This window comes from Numida meleagris, chromosome 4 (genome assembly GCF_002078875.1).
Source record: "Numida meleagris isolate 19003 breed g44 Domestic line chromosome 4, NumMel1.0, whole genome shotgun sequence".
Taxonomy (NCBI): Eukaryota; Metazoa; Chordata; class Aves; order Galliformes; family Numididae; genus Numida; species Numida meleagris.
Genome location: NC_034412.1, coordinates 45263913 through 45280510, shown reverse-complemented (window position 1 = coordinate 45280510; position 16598 = coordinate 45263913). Strand labels below are relative to the sequence as shown.

Sequence of the window (16598 nt, the reverse complement as noted above, 5' to 3'; positions counted from 1 at the left end):
AAGTTCATTATGTCCAAGTTGGTTATTGTGACTCCGTAAAAACACCGATAATTTTTACTGTAAAAGAGTAAAAAAGCAGCAGTATAACTTATTTGTAAACAAAATGTCTGACCAAGGAGGCCTGCCACTTTTTGCACAGAAGGCCTCAGTGCTCAGCTCTGATACTGAAAGCAGACCTTACAGCAAGGGCCAATCTGTCATACAAAGTGCATACGCACCAACTTTTCTTCTGTTTGACAGGCTATATTCCAGTATTTATATCAGCAGTGTGCACTGTTTATCTGTGCAGTGATAGATGGCGAAGGGAAGAGGGCAGGAAGCAGCCTCAGGGAGCCCTGAGATCAAAGCTGCCCTGCACAGGGAGCTGAAGGGTGGGTGCTCACCCTGCACGCTCGGCAAAAATGCAAGCCCAGACCCTGCGGGCTGGGGGCGGGGAGTTCCCATTAGAGGGAAGTAGAAAGGCAAGGGATGAGGGTTGAGGTCTTGTTTATAAAAGCCTGGCCGTGGGTCTGTGGCTGCCCGGCTACTGTAATGCAGTCTCATCCTCATACAGCCAATCCTGATACTACTGACCTTGATCAGCTGCGCTCTGTTCAAAAGCAGCTGAGGAGCAACCACAACCTCGGGAAGCTGCTTTGTTCCCAGGTAACGCCTCTACGTTCAGCCACACCACCTGTGCTCAGCTGCTCCCAGAGCACCCCTTCCCCTTGCGCATACACCAGTCGTTCTGCCTGCTTCTCAGATTGCCAGCAGCCCTCATGCTACCTATTTATCCAGCCTCTGGTGCTCGTAAGGGTTGTGTCAGAAACGAAAGGTATGAAAGAATTCATACTTCGGGAATCCTTACAAGAATATAAATGGCAGATGCTTATCACAGCAAACAGCGCAGTGTCAGAAGACTGCAACACCATACAGTCTCATGCAAATTCCGAGTAAAAAGGTTTGGCATTCTTCTGGCAAAAAGTAAAGATAAAGTCATGATAAGTTCACATGCGGCTTCATTCACTGCAAAGCACTGTTCCCCCAAAACACCCGTCTGGAAGTCATTTTGGATTAGGCTGTCAGAGTGATCAATCCTAGGGAAGTGCATGGGAACTCATGCTTGTTCTCAGTGTCGTGTGATGAAGTGGAAAATGAGCATCTTGACATGGAGGGCAGCGAGCTATCAGGGGGAAGGTGTTGGTTCTTTACGTGGAGCTCCTTTCCAACAGACACATTTTCTGCAGTGACTGTAGTTTTAGAGTGTGCCTGTTGTTTTGCAGATGACTTACAGCTGTCAAGAATGGCTCATTTAGGTGAATTCTTCACGTCTAGTATACTGAATGCTAGTTTACAGAGAAGACTGAAAACTATCCTTTTAATGTTATGACAAAATAGACACACGCAAAAAGCCTCAAATGCTGCAGTAATTGTTGGAGAAGCTGAAAAGAAAAATTGTCAATCGCTTTCAAACTCAGGAAATTTCTTCATTAAACATGGGCTGAAACATTCATCCTGACCAGCTTGCTAAGATAAAAGACCATCACCTGAATTATGTAACAAACAGTTGGATCAGACTATCCCAGATGAAACTGGGATGAAGACCCCTTCTCAGTGGGAGGCAGCAATTAGATGAAGGGACAGTAGAAGGTGACCATCTGCTTGAATTTTCTGACACCTGGTTGAACGGGACAAAGAAAATTAAATGATACTTAACAGACTTCTAGTGCCTTTCCAGCCTCTCTGTGAGTTTGTGTTTTCTGTCCAAATTCCATTTTAAAGCCAAGTAGTAACAGACAAATTCCTATTCAGAGCTGGATTTCAAGCTGCATTTTACTTTAGGTCCTTCCGAGCACCACTCCAAGACCTATTTCCTGTGATTTTTATTTAACTACTGTTTCGTTTGAGATAAGCACAGGAGGAGCGAGATGGAGGTGGAGATGGAGAAGGTTGAGAGGGGAGGGTGAGATGAAAGGAGGGGAAGGGAGGCAAGATAAAGGTGGGTTGTTTTTTTTTACATGCTTACAGTTCTGTAAGATTGGTAAGAATACTGTTGTTTTCTTCTCATGCTTAACAACTTTACAGATAAGAACAAAGGAAAAATGGCACCAGTATTAGACAATAGTTTTTAAAAAATCAAGCTGCTTGTCATGATTTACAAGCCTACTAACGCACATCAAATTGTCATTTGTGACACATTTGTTCCCTTCCTGCTAGGTTAAACAAAAAAGTCAATGTTAGAAACGTACAGCTATCTCATTGTTTATGGTTCCATTGAAAAAAAAATCTACCTAATATTTACTTAAAATTAAGTTACAGTTTAATATTTTGGGTTTCCTGATAACATTTATACTGTGAATTAACAAGAAAGGTGTTAAACCTCTTAAGGTCAAATACAAACTGTGCAAATGAAGGAATGCGTGTATATGGTATTTCAGTTAGTATTATTTTTAAGAAGGTGGATTACAAATGAGTAGTTGTGGATCCACTGATGTATGCATATCAATAAGACTATAGAATGAAAAAAAAAAAAGGCAAAATTGTTTGTTTATCCATGCATGTGTAGATTATTTTCAGTTTGTTCACTCTTAGCAGGATCATTCAGTCACTCTTCAGATAAATTAAAAGCAAAAATGCATATCAAAATTGGGAAAGCAACTCAGAAATGAAGGAGAAAAATTATGATGTTATAACGTTTTCCTCTCTTCCAACAGCCCACGTAATGGTTAAAGGTGTCTGGAACAGAGCTCCCAGTAAGTTGTTGTGCCCAGTTTTCAAACAGTGGAGGACAGGAGACTTCCAGACCAGTGATGAAATGATAGTGAAAGGAATGATATACAAACTATGTTTTTGTTTCCTCTTGATCAGTTAGGATGACCATTTTGTCACTGGCTTGACAAGGCAGTGATAACCAATCAAGGTGACTTAAGGCGGCTTCTCTTTACTGCCGTTTTCAAACTGTGAGCTAACTTTTTGGAGGGACAAAGTTTGAAGTATGTTATGAGAGGCTGGATACAAATGAAAGAAGGTACTTGCAAAATGACAAACATTATTTAACTGTCCTTTTTCTAAATGTGAACTTAATGGCCTCAACAAGCTCAATGAGACATTGCCAGCTTAGGGTAGATTTTCAGTATGAATCAACACGGTGATTATACAGCTAAACAAACCCACAGCACACTGCTCTGTGGAAAGTGAACTTTAAACTTCCTCTGTTCACCCACCAGTAGGCAGCATCTTGTTATTAAAGGCTTCCTACAAACACCTTGAAACAAGTCGGGTAATGTTCTGTGAATTTTCTAACCGCTCTTGATAATTCAAGATGCACAGAGGAAATGCCTGATGTACGGTGAGTGAGCGTGTAACGGCACTTTTCATTCCACTGTCAAAATTATACACGTCTACATTATGAAACGCATTCATGCCTCATTTCTCTAATACTGTATCCCAACTGATAGTGTAATCCATAACCAGTCTTTAAAGAAATACATAATATACATTTGCACTGTATGTCTTGTTGTCTGAAATGTGCAGAAACCAGCATGCCTTGCTCTTAAACCTGACATGTTTACAACAACAGGAAAAAATATATATGAAATTTATTTTATTACAGGAATATGCTGCAGAGGTCTCTGGAAAAACAGCACCAGTCATAACTTAGCTACTGGCTTTAGAGGCAGCCTTTACTATACACTTCATTTCTATAGTTCCCTACTTTATGTTGAAGTAACTTCCGAGATAGAACATTAATAATGCTCTACAAGCTGGGGTTGAGCTAAATGTGCTCCAAACTAAGAGGCACCTCACATGAAAAACAAGTCAGAAATAAAGAAAGTAGGGCATTTCCATCTGTGACAAGGATTACCGGGAAGTTATCACTGCAAAATGAAAAGCGTCCTACATAGACGAGAACAGAAAATGGTCTGGGACGGAATGTAATTAAAACTAAAGAAGATGAACAATGGAAGAGAGACTTCCAGCAGGTGAAGAGCAAAAGGTCAAGAATCTGGGAAGCTGATAATCATTATATCTGTGAATTTGTCACCGCAGAAGGGGAAAACTAGCCAGCAGTGGCAGTTCATCCTAAGGAAGGAAACGAATTTGATCTAAGGGGAAATTCAGCTAGAAGTGGTGGCAGCTGCCCCATCCTTACTTTTGTCTTCTGAATTTACTGGCCACACGCAAAGATCATTGCATTAATGAGTGAAATAGGGTTTGTAGCATTAAAACACACAAGGCAATGCCCAGTATGCAATTTCTGGTTTAGGTTCCTGAAAAGTTGATGTGCTACCTTCTCTTGAGGAATGTAAGAGATTGGCTGACCGGCTTTGCCATGGAGCCTCTCACAGGAAACAGATCAGAGGGCTCAGGAGTAACATGTGCCTGTGCTGTGTTCAGATAAAAAGAGTAAAGGGGCTGTGAAATGCCAAATATAGGTGCTTGCCCTCTAGACTTTACGTCTCATTCCTTTTTAGGGCAATTTCAATATTAGAACACTAGACAGATAAAAGAAATCTCTTGGTCTAAAACTGACAAACTTGGATGAATAAATTCACCTTGGCAGCAGAACGCAAGGATATTTGGATGTAATAAGAAAAATGGCATAGGAATGCCCAAAGGTATGAGTGATGTTGCTATGTTCAGCATTGATAACGCTTTCATTGTGAGCAAAAAGATATCGAGTATAAAAGTAAGTTTAGTATTCAATGTGCCGTGAACAGGATGAAGGACACACATTACAATCCATCACAAAATGGAATATGTAGTAAGTTGTTAAAACACCTATTGCCTTTCCTTCTGTTCCTGGCTATAAAAGTATGAGAAATTCTGTTCTTACCTTTCACATCTCATTCACGTTTTTTTTCCTGCACTAGGATGCCTAGACCAAGCAATCACAACTGTGAAGATTCTTTCCACTTTCAGGTTGTTTTTAAGAACATGAATGAGTAGCGTGAATTTTTGTTGATCTTTGAACTCTCCCCCTCTGTAATAATATTTGCTGCTTATCTCAGGCTCGTGATGTGCTTTCATGTGTTTATGAAAGAAGAGACCAGTTCGGGAACTATACACATTAAGTCAAAAAAATAATGTGGAAGCAAGAATGCACAAAACGAGAATAGTAACATTCAGTGCCGCATGCTGTAATGAAGCTGCACACTGTACTGAAAGCTACCAATGCAGTGTTTTCCAACTCAAGTGCTGTACTCAGAAATATAATTTCTCATAAATATTGTGTTTCAAAGGGTGAAAAGTTCTCACAGAGAAATCTTACCTTTAATGGCTTTATGAAGTATTGTTCAAAACAAAAACTGGCACTTGGCTCCTGGAATCAAAGGACGCAAGTAGATCCCAACAAGATAACCTGATGCTATTTTCAAGCATTCTTCTGTAAAGTGGAAAATAGAAAAGGACACTAATTGGAGAATGTATGTTCCCCTGGGAGTTAAAAAGGGAAGTTGTGTATGAAAAGAAACTAAATTTATGGAACCGAAGGTCATTAATGGGCTTGCAGTCAAATTTTATGCACAAGTAATGTTGGTATGTTTGTTTCGGTTTCTTGCATAAATGTAGTATCTCGGCTTGCCAAGTCTTGTACGTGAAAGAGAGCCAAAATTAGGGATAGAAACACCCTGGAAAAAAAAAAGGAAAAAAAAAACAACTTTTATCTTGAAATATACTTAACTTCAAGAAACAAGTTTTCCCACTTGATTTCCCTGGCTTGCAGGAGGGTTTCTGATTTTCAAACATTCTTTTCTTTTTCCTGTTGCTAAGTGAAACTCTCTCATAAACAAAGGAAATCAACTGTGTTAAAAGGATGAAAATGACTGTGTGCAAAAAGCTGTCAAATCTATAGAGTAAGCACACTGGAAAAAAACATTTCTTAACCTAATCCTTTCAGTTACAGCAATCCATGCAGGGCTCGTGATGTTGAGAGAAGCGTATTGTGGGTTAAAACTGTTTGGAATTATTCTCTTAATTTAAAAATGAGTTTCTGTAGCCTCGGTGATATGCTTGGAGTTTGGGGGGTTTTTTGAGGGGTTTCTCTTTCAGAGTGAGCAGTTATTATTATTATTATATTATATAACAATATAATAAAAGTTCCTAGCACACTTTGTGGATCTGCAGGGTCATGTTATAGGAACTCTGAGAGACTACAACTTCCTTTAGCTTCCTACTACATAGTTGTGGTAGGGAGATGGGCAACTACTGACAGCAAATAGGTCTTAGGTGGACGAATCACTCTTTAGCTCTCTGCTGCAGATACAGACAGACTATACTTGTGAACTGGGTGCCTCAGTTGAACACCTAATCTGATGGATCTAGGCTGTCGTACTGAAAGAACTAATTTCAAAGGCAGTTGTATGACCTGAAGCTTACACAAGGCCGTGTCTCTGTATGCTAAGACCACAATGGGTTTGAGCCTGTTCTTGGTCTTGTGTTTGAAAAACCTGATGGAAGTACGCCATCTTACGCTGAGTGCTTACTTGCATCTCAAAAAGTGCTGTACTTCTGATGGGATCACTTCCTTTGTCTTGTTTTTCGCATACACAGAGCTGTGCATATCTTATCTGTGGTATTAATAGCTGGAGTATACCTAACAAATACAGCACGGGAAAAGATATGCTTTAGAAGTCCTAAGTCTATTTCAGTTACAGACATTGTATCTACCTATCCATACGTAAGTGAATATATAGCTATTAGTTTAAAGAAATGTCAGTGAAGACAATAAAAGCATCTCCTGCATGACTTGTGCCACAGTTCTCAAGATATGATCCACAGGAAGCTAACGAGTTATATACGATATGATTTCCAGCTACAAACAGCTTAAGTAGAATAAATATTACCCAAGATCCTTTCTCTGAATAATACAAGGGATATTAAGTGCTCAGGAAAAGGAGGGCAAATGGTCTGCATAATCAGTGAATAGGAAGGGCCAAAGGAACAGGCTGTTAAGATATCCTTTTTATGAACGTTTTTGAGGATTCCTACAATAACAGCAAAAATCTAGTCCCGTATTAGGGAGTGAGTACAGAATACTACAGAATTTAGCACCAGCAAATATACTCCCTTTGAAATGGTGTGTTAGTTATGCAGCAGGATCTGGTCACACTTCAAAGAATAATATGCAGAGCTGAAGATCCATCTGTTTGCTCTTGCCATCACCACTGAGGCTCCTGTATGTTAAACAGTCTTTTGACTACTTCAGAGCACACTTGAAGGCTTTGCTGCGCCTATCCCATGCACAAAAAGAAAATGTGCCTTAACAATATTGAGTAGCTGGTATTTTGATTTGTTTTACTTGCAAATGGAAACAATTTCTTCCTGCCATGTATCATTTAGGAACTTTTTTTCTCTTTTAAGCTATGATAGTGAGGGGCGTCTGACAAATGTTACATTCCCAACTGGAGTTGTCACTAACCTTCATGGGGAAATGGAAAGGGCCATAACAGTGGACATCGAATCATCCAGCAGAGAGGAAGATGTCAGCATCACTTCCAACTTATCATCAATTGATTCTTTCTACACCATGGTTCAAGGTACTGTACGCAAAAGATTTCACAGATACTGACCTGAAACCTGTTTTCTTATAGTATAAGCAGCTCGAATCAGAAGCCTTAGAGGGAGACTTTAGAGACCTAATGTTTGGAGGAGGAGGTGATCCATGTTTTTATACATATGTGAAAAGATCTGTTCAGGGAAGGAAGGAGGTACAATGGAAGTGTACAATAAATGTTTCTTAACCAAATAACTTACTAAAGTGAGATTTGGGCTTTAAAATAGTACATGACATTCCAGCATCCACATCCTAGCAAAAGTCAGTAGGCACAGCATGCATAAGATGAGGCCAAAAATGTCAAATGAAGCAGCAGAGAATACGTTTTGTGCCAGCTCCAAGAATATACTCTAGAGGTGGGATTTTTCTTAAGTGTTTAACTGAATTTGAAGGTATGTCCCAAAGGCATTTGTGTTCTCCTGTGATACATATGTATGTTGATACAGATGTTGTCATCTCTCTCACCCTTGGGTTTTATTTTCAATGAATCAGTAGGTAAAGATGTTACATGCATATAATGTATTAGTAGTGCACGGCAAAGAAAGACTTAACTCATGTATGTAATGTGTTTTTCTGTTTGTTTTTTGTTGGTTTGTTGGTTTTTTTTGCATTTTCAGATCAGTTAAGAAACAGCTACCAGATCGGCTATGATGGCTCGCTCAGAATCCTGTATGCCAGTGGCCTGGATTCTCACTATCAAACGGAGCCGCATGTCTTGGCTGGCACTGCCAATCCAACAGTGGCAAAGAGAAACATGACTCTGCCAGGGGAGAATGGGCAGAACCTGGTGGAGTGGCGATTCCGGAAGGAGCAAGCCCAGGGAAAAGTCAACGTGTTTGGCCGAAAGCTTAGGGTAAGCACGCAAGCAGGCATGGGTGGTGTCTACTGCATTCTTACTTAGTGAGAGGAAAGATAAACGCATTCTTGTAGATATTGCCATCCAACAGCCACACAACATTTACCATAGGAAAGCTTACTGTAGATCTGGAAGTTGTTGTTTTTGTTACTTTGTGTATTGGCTCTTCTTCGTTATTACTCTTTTCTGTAAAATCTACACTGGTTTTAGTCTGCAATGCTTTGAAATGAATCAGGATAAAAAGACGTTTTTTAGGTTTTCCTTCACTTTTTATTTCCACACCTGATTTTAAATTGCTTTAAATTATTGTACCATAAGCTAGCGTGGGCCTAAAGTTTTCTTTCTTTTCAGTTTTTATTAAAAAATTGTACTAATACTTATTTCTGGTAGAGAGAGTTCCACTGTGTGACTGTGTATGGTACATTCCTCTAACATATGCCTTTACCATTTTGTTGGCCTTGCTTCTTCCTATATAGTGAGCAAAACGTAAGTAGGAAGCAAACTGATTTATGACAACCATTTGGTAAAGACAACATAGATTAAGCATTTAAAATAGAGTTGCCAGGAAAGCGTTTCAAGACTACACTGGAGATCTGACATATTAAGACTGAACTCAGTTGACTGAAATAAGGCCTAAGCAGCATATCAGGTAAAGGTAAATAATTTCAAACCACTTGACTTCTAAGATGGTAACATGCCATTTTTAAGTTCTAAAATGTTCGTCTAAAATTTCCTTCCTTTCGGAAGGATCGAACACTGTCACGCATCTTAAATTTCTACTACTTGCCCTGCAAAAATAACTGATTTTTCTCCAAGAAGGAAGAATGATTAGATAGAATAGCTGCTGCTTAAGAACAACATACCTGTACCTAGCAATGGTAGCAGGAAGAGCAAAAGGAATCCATGCTTATGAAACTCATCTTTATGGTTCTGGTTCATAGCCATTTCATTACAGAGCAAGGTAAAAGAGTCAGTCTGCCAATTCATTCTTGAAGCAAGCCTAAGAAAAAATAAAATAACCATATTTATTATATTTGGTTTTGGCACTGAAGCAAATCTCCATGAGTCCAGTTCTAAAAGCAAAGCAAAATTCATTCAAATACAGAGGAAGTTAAAGAAATGTCATGGGAAACTCAGATTTGAAAGAGTCGAAAGAAGAAACAGCGAAGAGGTGAGAAAGATCTAACCTGAGAGGGAGGAAGTGAGAGATCATAAATTAGTATAAAGTAGTAGTAATTAAAAATGTATATACAAATGGGAGAAGCAGAGCAAGCAGAGAATGTGGGCTAATAAATGGTCTACCAAAAAAAAAAAAAAAAAGTAAGTTCTTCTCAAAGTAATTTATATAGGAAGATATTACAGAAAAGTTGCTCAGGGGTGGGGGGGGATGTAGGAAAACAGAAAAAGAAAACAGGAACAGAAAGAATACAAATAACTGACAGAGCTCATCATTTCTATTTACGGATACATCAGTAACATTTTGCTGCAAAGAAAACAAGGTAGACAAAAAAGAATGAAAAGAAGTAAATGTACTCATGTATACATGATACTTTCATTGCATTATAAATATGCAGTATATAGCATCATGGGGTACGCTCTGCGGTACTCTGTTGGGTTTCTGTTTTGTATTAATTATCCTCATTACTAGTAGTCTTTTAATAAAAAAAAATGAATTACCATTTTTTTCCCCATCCCTTAATGTAACAATCCTCTGTCAATCTAACTTTTGCTCAAGGTTGTTCCGTGTGTGATGTGCTGGAAGCTAGTTTTGTCACGCAACCTATACCTCTGTTCTGGGAGCTCATCTTTGGCAGAGGTGCTGGCAGTCTTCTTCGTGGAAGGGCCTTTTCAGGGCATTCGTGCTGAGGCCAGACAGATCTTCACTCTCAAGTGCCTTAAATAAAGGAGCTGGTATGAGCTCTGTCTCAAGAAGTGTGCCCAGAGAGGACAGTTAACATCCAACAGAGAGCTCACAAGAAGGGTTTTAGCACTACCTCCTCCAGAAAATTTACAAGCTCCAATCCTTGAAGAGGTCTCCAGATTTCAAATAATCTCTTAAATCTTCCCATAAGGCTCAACAATATTCTCTAATTCTCACGGGGAAATCACTGCCTCAATTCACACTTCTCAGTGAAACAGCAGAAAGAAAGCCAAGAGTTAAAGCAGAGCAGGATAGGTAGACACCGTAATTAGTGAAAGAGTAGGACAGCATGTAGGCGGTGTCAAGAGACTTGGTTTTATGTCATTAAGTGTTTATTCACTGAAAAATTCCTAAATTACTTCTTATATCATAATGGAGCCCGGAATTATCAAATATATTTAGAGTACGCTTGCCTTAGACACAGTACAAATGTTCTTAAGTAAGTTTTACTGTAGAAGCACTTTGGTAGCCGAGCTGTTGTTAAAAAATGCTTCAGTTGAATGCAGGACTTCAACTGAAGTGTATTATTCTAGTCCCATACTGCCCAATGGAAGAAACTATGTAACCAAAACTTCTTCGTCATTATAACTGCCACCTGTATCACCAGATTATGCAAGCACAGCCAGTTTCACCGAACACTCAAGTCTGAATGCAAGAGCTCTGTCAGCAGATTTTGGAAGCACGAATCTGGCTATAGAAAGAGGCATTTCCTTTCCTCTTGTATTCTGTCCTTACACAGACCAGACAGATGGAAGTGAGAATCAAGGGATGTTATTATCCCATTTAGCAGATAAGGCAGTGAGACAGCTAGATTAAGTACTTTGCTGTAATTTACACCGGAAGGATGTGCTTAGCCAAGAAATTATCTGCAATTGCTTGGACATCTGCCTTAACCATAAAACCACCCTTTCCTCTTTGCCAGCTCAGAAATCAGAAGTGTCTCACTTCAGCATCTAAGCCTGAGAGGCCGACAAGAAAATTATTAAAAATCATAATTAAATGTAAAATAAGGAAGGAAGAGAAAGGGAAGAAAAAAATCAGAGAAACGAAACGGGCAGAGAGAGGGAGAGATGACAGCAGGCATGCATGGGAGAGGCTGAGAAGTAAAAGCCAGAGATAGACAAGATTTAAGTATAAACATAGGCAAAATATCAAATATAAATGTTGAAATATTTAAACAAAAAATACCTGAAAGATATTAAAAATTAAAGTACTTTTAGAATCAGTCTTCTAGCATTAATTTTTCACAGTGTATTTAAATAATATTTGATGGTTTATGTAATCCATAAAGCAGGAATTCTGCATCTTGCTAATTTTTTTGTGTTCTTTTCTTAGTTTTGCATGAAAATGTTTTTTTCTGAATTACTCATAGTGCAGATTGTTGTCATGCTAGTTATTTCATACTAAAAATGAGCACATCGACATAAATAATGTAGATAGAAATAGGCAGACAGGTATAAGCAAAACTAAATATTCAGAGGAGGTTTTTTCATATTTGCCTATAACCCATCTCCAGCACTTTAATACCTTTTATGCTAATAATAAAGAACCTAATTTACATTGATCTTTTAGAAATGTACCAGCCTCTGGGTAAAAGTACCAAAATCCATGGGATATGGATTTTTTAACATGCAGGCCTGGAAAATGCAAAAAAACTCCAGCCATTCCTTTGGTTCGGGTATCTATTTTCTTTTTCTTTTCTAAATGTTATTTAGCCATCTTTCTTCACCTCTTTAATATGTATGCATCAAGTACTTGAATAAGAATTTTTAAAAATTCTCAATACGTATAGTTATGTCTATTTGTCCTCTACTTCTCATATGTTAGCAAGATGCAGCGTTAAAAAGTCTTAGTTATCAGTGTTTCACCCTTATCTGGAATAACTTTAAAAGGGCAAAGCAGATACAGAAATGGTTTGCAGAGGAACAAAGAAACCTAGAGGTCTGTTAGAGAACACTAAAAAGCAGTTAGAGAGGGTGAACAGAGAATTGCAAAGATGCCAGCATGGGAAAAGAAAAGCAGACATTTTCATTTCATGCATCCAAAAAATGAGAGCTGAAAGTTAATGTAAGTTAAGATACTTAAGATACAGCAGGGGCGGATTCCAATGAAGAAGTATTACATGTCCACCATTATGGCTTACATATGCTAACAAAACAGTTTTCAACATAAATACACCTATTTATTTCAGATCCAAATTTATAATTGTTTTTCAGTGGCTCTGTAGTCTTCCAGTCATGTATGGCTTTAACCTCATCAGTTAACTAGGCAAAGCACATAATCCTCTACTGAGGATTTTGGCCTTATAATATGTTGTGTCAGTGGACAGTATACTGTTTAATTTCTGTCTGATCTAGAAGGGGGAACACCTGTGTTCAAAAAGCTGTTTGATATAATTTGAAAATCAAATGTGCTTTTGAAGATCTTAATCTCGTATTTACTCTTTTGAAAAATACCTGCTGTGAAGGATTAAAATGCAGTTCTTTCTTAAGAGTATGATTGTTATGAACTCGACCAGCAGTTGCTGGGAATATGTCTTAATAGTTTGCTAGATATAGCTTGGACTGCTCGCAAAAGAAGTAGTTTGTTCCCCAAAATGGCACTGTTTATTGCAGAAGTTTTCAGCGCGTGTCTTTCAGTATTTTCTTAGCAGTTGACTAGGCGTCAAGAACAAACACAAATTACAGCAAATTTCTTCATATAATGGAACTTTTAAAAATAGATGCTAATGTAGCACATTAACACATAAGAATTTGCTAAGATGATTTACACGCACAGCAAGTCAATGTAAATGGCACCTAAAGAATTGCTAGCATTTCCTGGAAATAATAGGTGGCAAGTAAGTGTTTGAACAACATGATTTATTGTGTCATTTTGTTTGTTTTAAAAAGGTTAATGGTAGGAACCTCCTTTCAGTTGACTTTGATCGAACCACTAAGACAGAAAAGATCTACGACGACCACCGTAAATTCCTGCTGAGGATTGCCTATGACACATCAGGGCACCCAACCCTGTGGCTACCAAGCAGCAAGCTGATGGCTGTCAATGTTACCTATTCATCCACGGGGCAAATAGGCAGCATACAGCGAGGGACGACTAGTGAAAAAATAGAGTATGATGGACAGGGAAGGATCGTGTCTCGAGTGTTTGCTGATGGGAAAACTTGGAGTTACACATATTTAGAGAAGGTAAAGAATGCTCAAAGTTTTAAAAATGTTTTGGTTGTGCTGAAATCATACAGCATCTGTCTGCTCTGTGCAATCCAAAAAGATGCAGCAGAAGCATATTTTGATTATTCTAAGTATCAACGTGTGGTTCCTATGGGAATGTTTTGTAAAATAGATATGCAGCCTTGCTATAGGTGACTGTTAAGAATTGGTGACTTTTTAAATCATTTAGGCCACAGACTAACATGCAGCATCTCTATTTACCTGTTATCTTAATGATTAAAATAAGGTACGGGAACTAGATCTTTGCAGTATAAGTCAGATGACAATCATCCATTTGTAAATTCTTCACTGTTGTGGTTTTTTCCACTACCAGGAAAAGCTCTTGTTTCTAGATAGTTAAAGCTGTCAGTTTACACTTGCTGTTTGTTGTAGCATAGAAAAAAACAAACAGGCAAAAATCAGCAATCTTCCTTATATATAATGGTATCTGAATGAGAAGTTGTTCCCCTAGAAATAGCTGTGAAAATCCCTCTTGTGAGATCTCATGCCTGCTGTGCAAAAACAGAATCCATTTCTTTGTGGGATTTAAATGTATTTCTATTGAATCTGTTGCTCAGCAAATACTGTTTACTAGACATTACAAACATAATTTAATCAAGACCTATGATACATAATAGCCACACATCAGAAAAATGTCAGAATGATCCCGAGTGCCTCCTTCTGATATAAATAATCAAACAATTGTTTTGCCTATGTCTTAGACACTTACGGAACAAGAACACAGTATTCAGGGATCTCAGGCTGTTCAAATTCTTCAAAATCATCTCTAATTGTAGGGAAGAAATTGTATCTCCCATATGTTGTTCTCCTCGTGAGTTAATGGCTCTAAGACAGTTTTACTTCTTCCCATATTAAACATGACTTATCTGAATCCATTGACAATCTGCTGTTTAGCTGTGAGTGCTTGATAAAAGTGATACAGTCATAACAAGTAGCAAATTATGAATGTCGAACTACTAATTACAGAACCCCTTACAATTAAGCATCCAAGTAAATTAGGCAGGGAGATGTTAACAACATGTAAGGTCAGGGATAACTCAATTAAAGAGGAGATAAATTTTCCCAAGTGGGAATGTCACATTTTTGCAAAGAAAATAGTATCTGTATATGGCGGGGGGGGGGGGGGGGGGGGGGGGAGGTACTCCACCGTTTGTCACATGGTAAAAATCTGTTCTTAATTTTCAGTCAATGGTTCTTCTGCTTCATAGCCAACGGCAGTATATCTTTGAATACGATTTGCTGGATCGGCTATCTGCTGTCACCATGCCCAGCGTTGCTCGTCATACCATGCAGACTATTCGCTCCATTGGCTATTACCGGAATATATACAACCCCCCTGAAAGTAATGCTTCTGTTATAATGGACTACAATGAAGAAGGGCAGCTCCTTCAAACTGCTTTCCTGGGGACAAGCCGAAGAGTATTATTCAAGTACAGACGGCAGACCAAGCTCTCAGAAATTTTATACGATAGTACAAGAGTTAGTTTTACTTATGATGAGACAGCGGGAGTCCTGAAAACAGTGAACCTCCAAAGCGATGGTTTTATCTGCACCATTAGATACAGGCAAATTGGCCCACTGATTGACAGACAGATTTTCCGCTTTAGCGAAGACGGAATGGTAAACGCCCGCTTTGACTACAGCTATGACAATAGCTTCAGAGTGACTAGCATGCAAGGTGTCATCAATGAAACCCCATTGCCTATTGATCTCTACCAGTTTGACGATATCTCCGGTAAGGTTGAACAATTTGGCAAATTTGGAGTTATATATTATGATATTAACCAGATCATTTCTACAGCTGTAATGACTTACACAAAACACTTTGATGCACATGGCCGCATCAAGGAAATTCAGTATGAAATCTTTCGTTCACTAATGTATTGGATTACAATTCAGTACGATAACATGGGACGAGTAACAAAGAGAGAAATTAAGATTGGGCCGTTTGCCAACACCACAAAATACGCCTACGAATATGACGTAGATGGTCAACTCCAAACAGTTTACCTGAATGAAAAAATAATGTGGCGATACAACTATGACTTGAATGGCAACCTCCATTTGCTCAACCCCAGTAGCAGTGCCCGCTTGACACCACTTCGCTATGACCTGAGAGACAGAATAACCCGACTAGGTGACGTGCAGTATCGATTAGACGAAGACGGATTTCTGCGCCAGAGGGGTACCGAAATCTTTGAATACAGTTCAAAGGGCCTCCTTACTCGAGTTTATAGCAAAGGCAGTGGGTGGACAGTGATTTATCGTTACGATGGCCTCGGACGACGAGTTTCCAGTAAAACTAGCCTTGGACAGCACCTCCAGTTCTTTTACGCAGACCTGACTTACCCAACCAGGATAACTCATGTGTACAACCACTCAAGTTCTGAAATCACATCCCTTTACTATGACCTGCAGGGACACCTTTTTGCCATGGAGATTAGCAGCGGAGATGAGTTTTACATTGCATCCGACAATACAGGAACACCGCTGGCTGTTTTTAGTAGCAATGGTCTCATGCTTAAACAAATTCAATACACTGCTTATGGAGAGATCTACTTTGACTCTAACCTTGACTTCCAGCTGGTAATAGGATTCCACGGAGGTTTATACGACCCACTGACCAAGCTAGTCCACTTTGGAGAAAGAGATTATGACATAATGGCAGGCCGGTGGACAACACCTGATATTGAAGTCTGGAAGAGAATTGGGAAGGATCCAGCTCCTTTTAATTTGTACATGTTTAGAAATAACAACCCAGCCAGTAAAATACATGATGTAAAGGATTACATCACAGGTAAAAGGTTACTTCATGCAAGACTTTCTCCCTCTTGCTCAATGATTTCTCACTCCGCATTCTTATAATCTGGAATCTGTCAATCTGGGATACAGACACTGTGTGGGGAATGCTATTAAGGAAACTCTCAGGGAAAATAATTGTTCAGAAAAGTACTTGAAATTTGGGTCTAGATCAATCAAGTGATTTTAGCTCGGTATGCTGGACCTGTACACATCCAATTTAGACCAGAATTCACAATTCTAGTGATGTGCCTGGGT

General features: G+C 38.9%; 1 protein-coding gene and 1 long non-coding RNA gene across 28 annotated transcripts in view; one reads left to right on the top strand and one right to left on the bottom strand.

The window, feature by feature from the left end:
- LOC110399010 overlaps positions 1-16598 on the bottom strand; it is a 38792-nt gene that overhangs the window by 6819 nt on the left and 15375 nt on the right. For 3 of the 4 annotated variants that reach the window (XR_002438814.1, XR_002438815.1, XR_002438816.1), the window contains exons 3-4: positions 9254-9390; positions 5252-5365 (exon numbers count right to left, since the gene is read on the bottom strand). This is a non-coding gene — a long non-coding RNA (uncharacterized LOC110399010). Of the gene's footprint in view, positions 1-5251; positions 5610-9253; positions 9391-16598 lie in introns of all 4 variants that reach the window. The other variant, XR_002438817.1, reaches the window with a different exon arrangement.
- Positions 1-16598, top strand: part of TENM3 (teneurin transmembrane protein 3) — a 355944-nt gene that overhangs the window by 329792 nt on the left and 9554 nt on the right. For all 24 annotated transcript variants that reach the window (XM_021397105.1, XM_021397104.1, XM_021397120.1 and 21 more), the window contains 4 exons: positions 7342-7517; positions 8152-8387; positions 13203-13499; positions 14727-16338. In XM_021397105.1, coding sequence (XP_021252780.1) covers positions 7342-7517; positions 8152-8387; positions 13203-13499; positions 14727-16338 — 2321 coding nt within the window. The remainder of the gene's footprint in view (positions 1-7341; positions 7518-8151; positions 8388-13202; positions 13500-14726; positions 16339-16598) is intronic.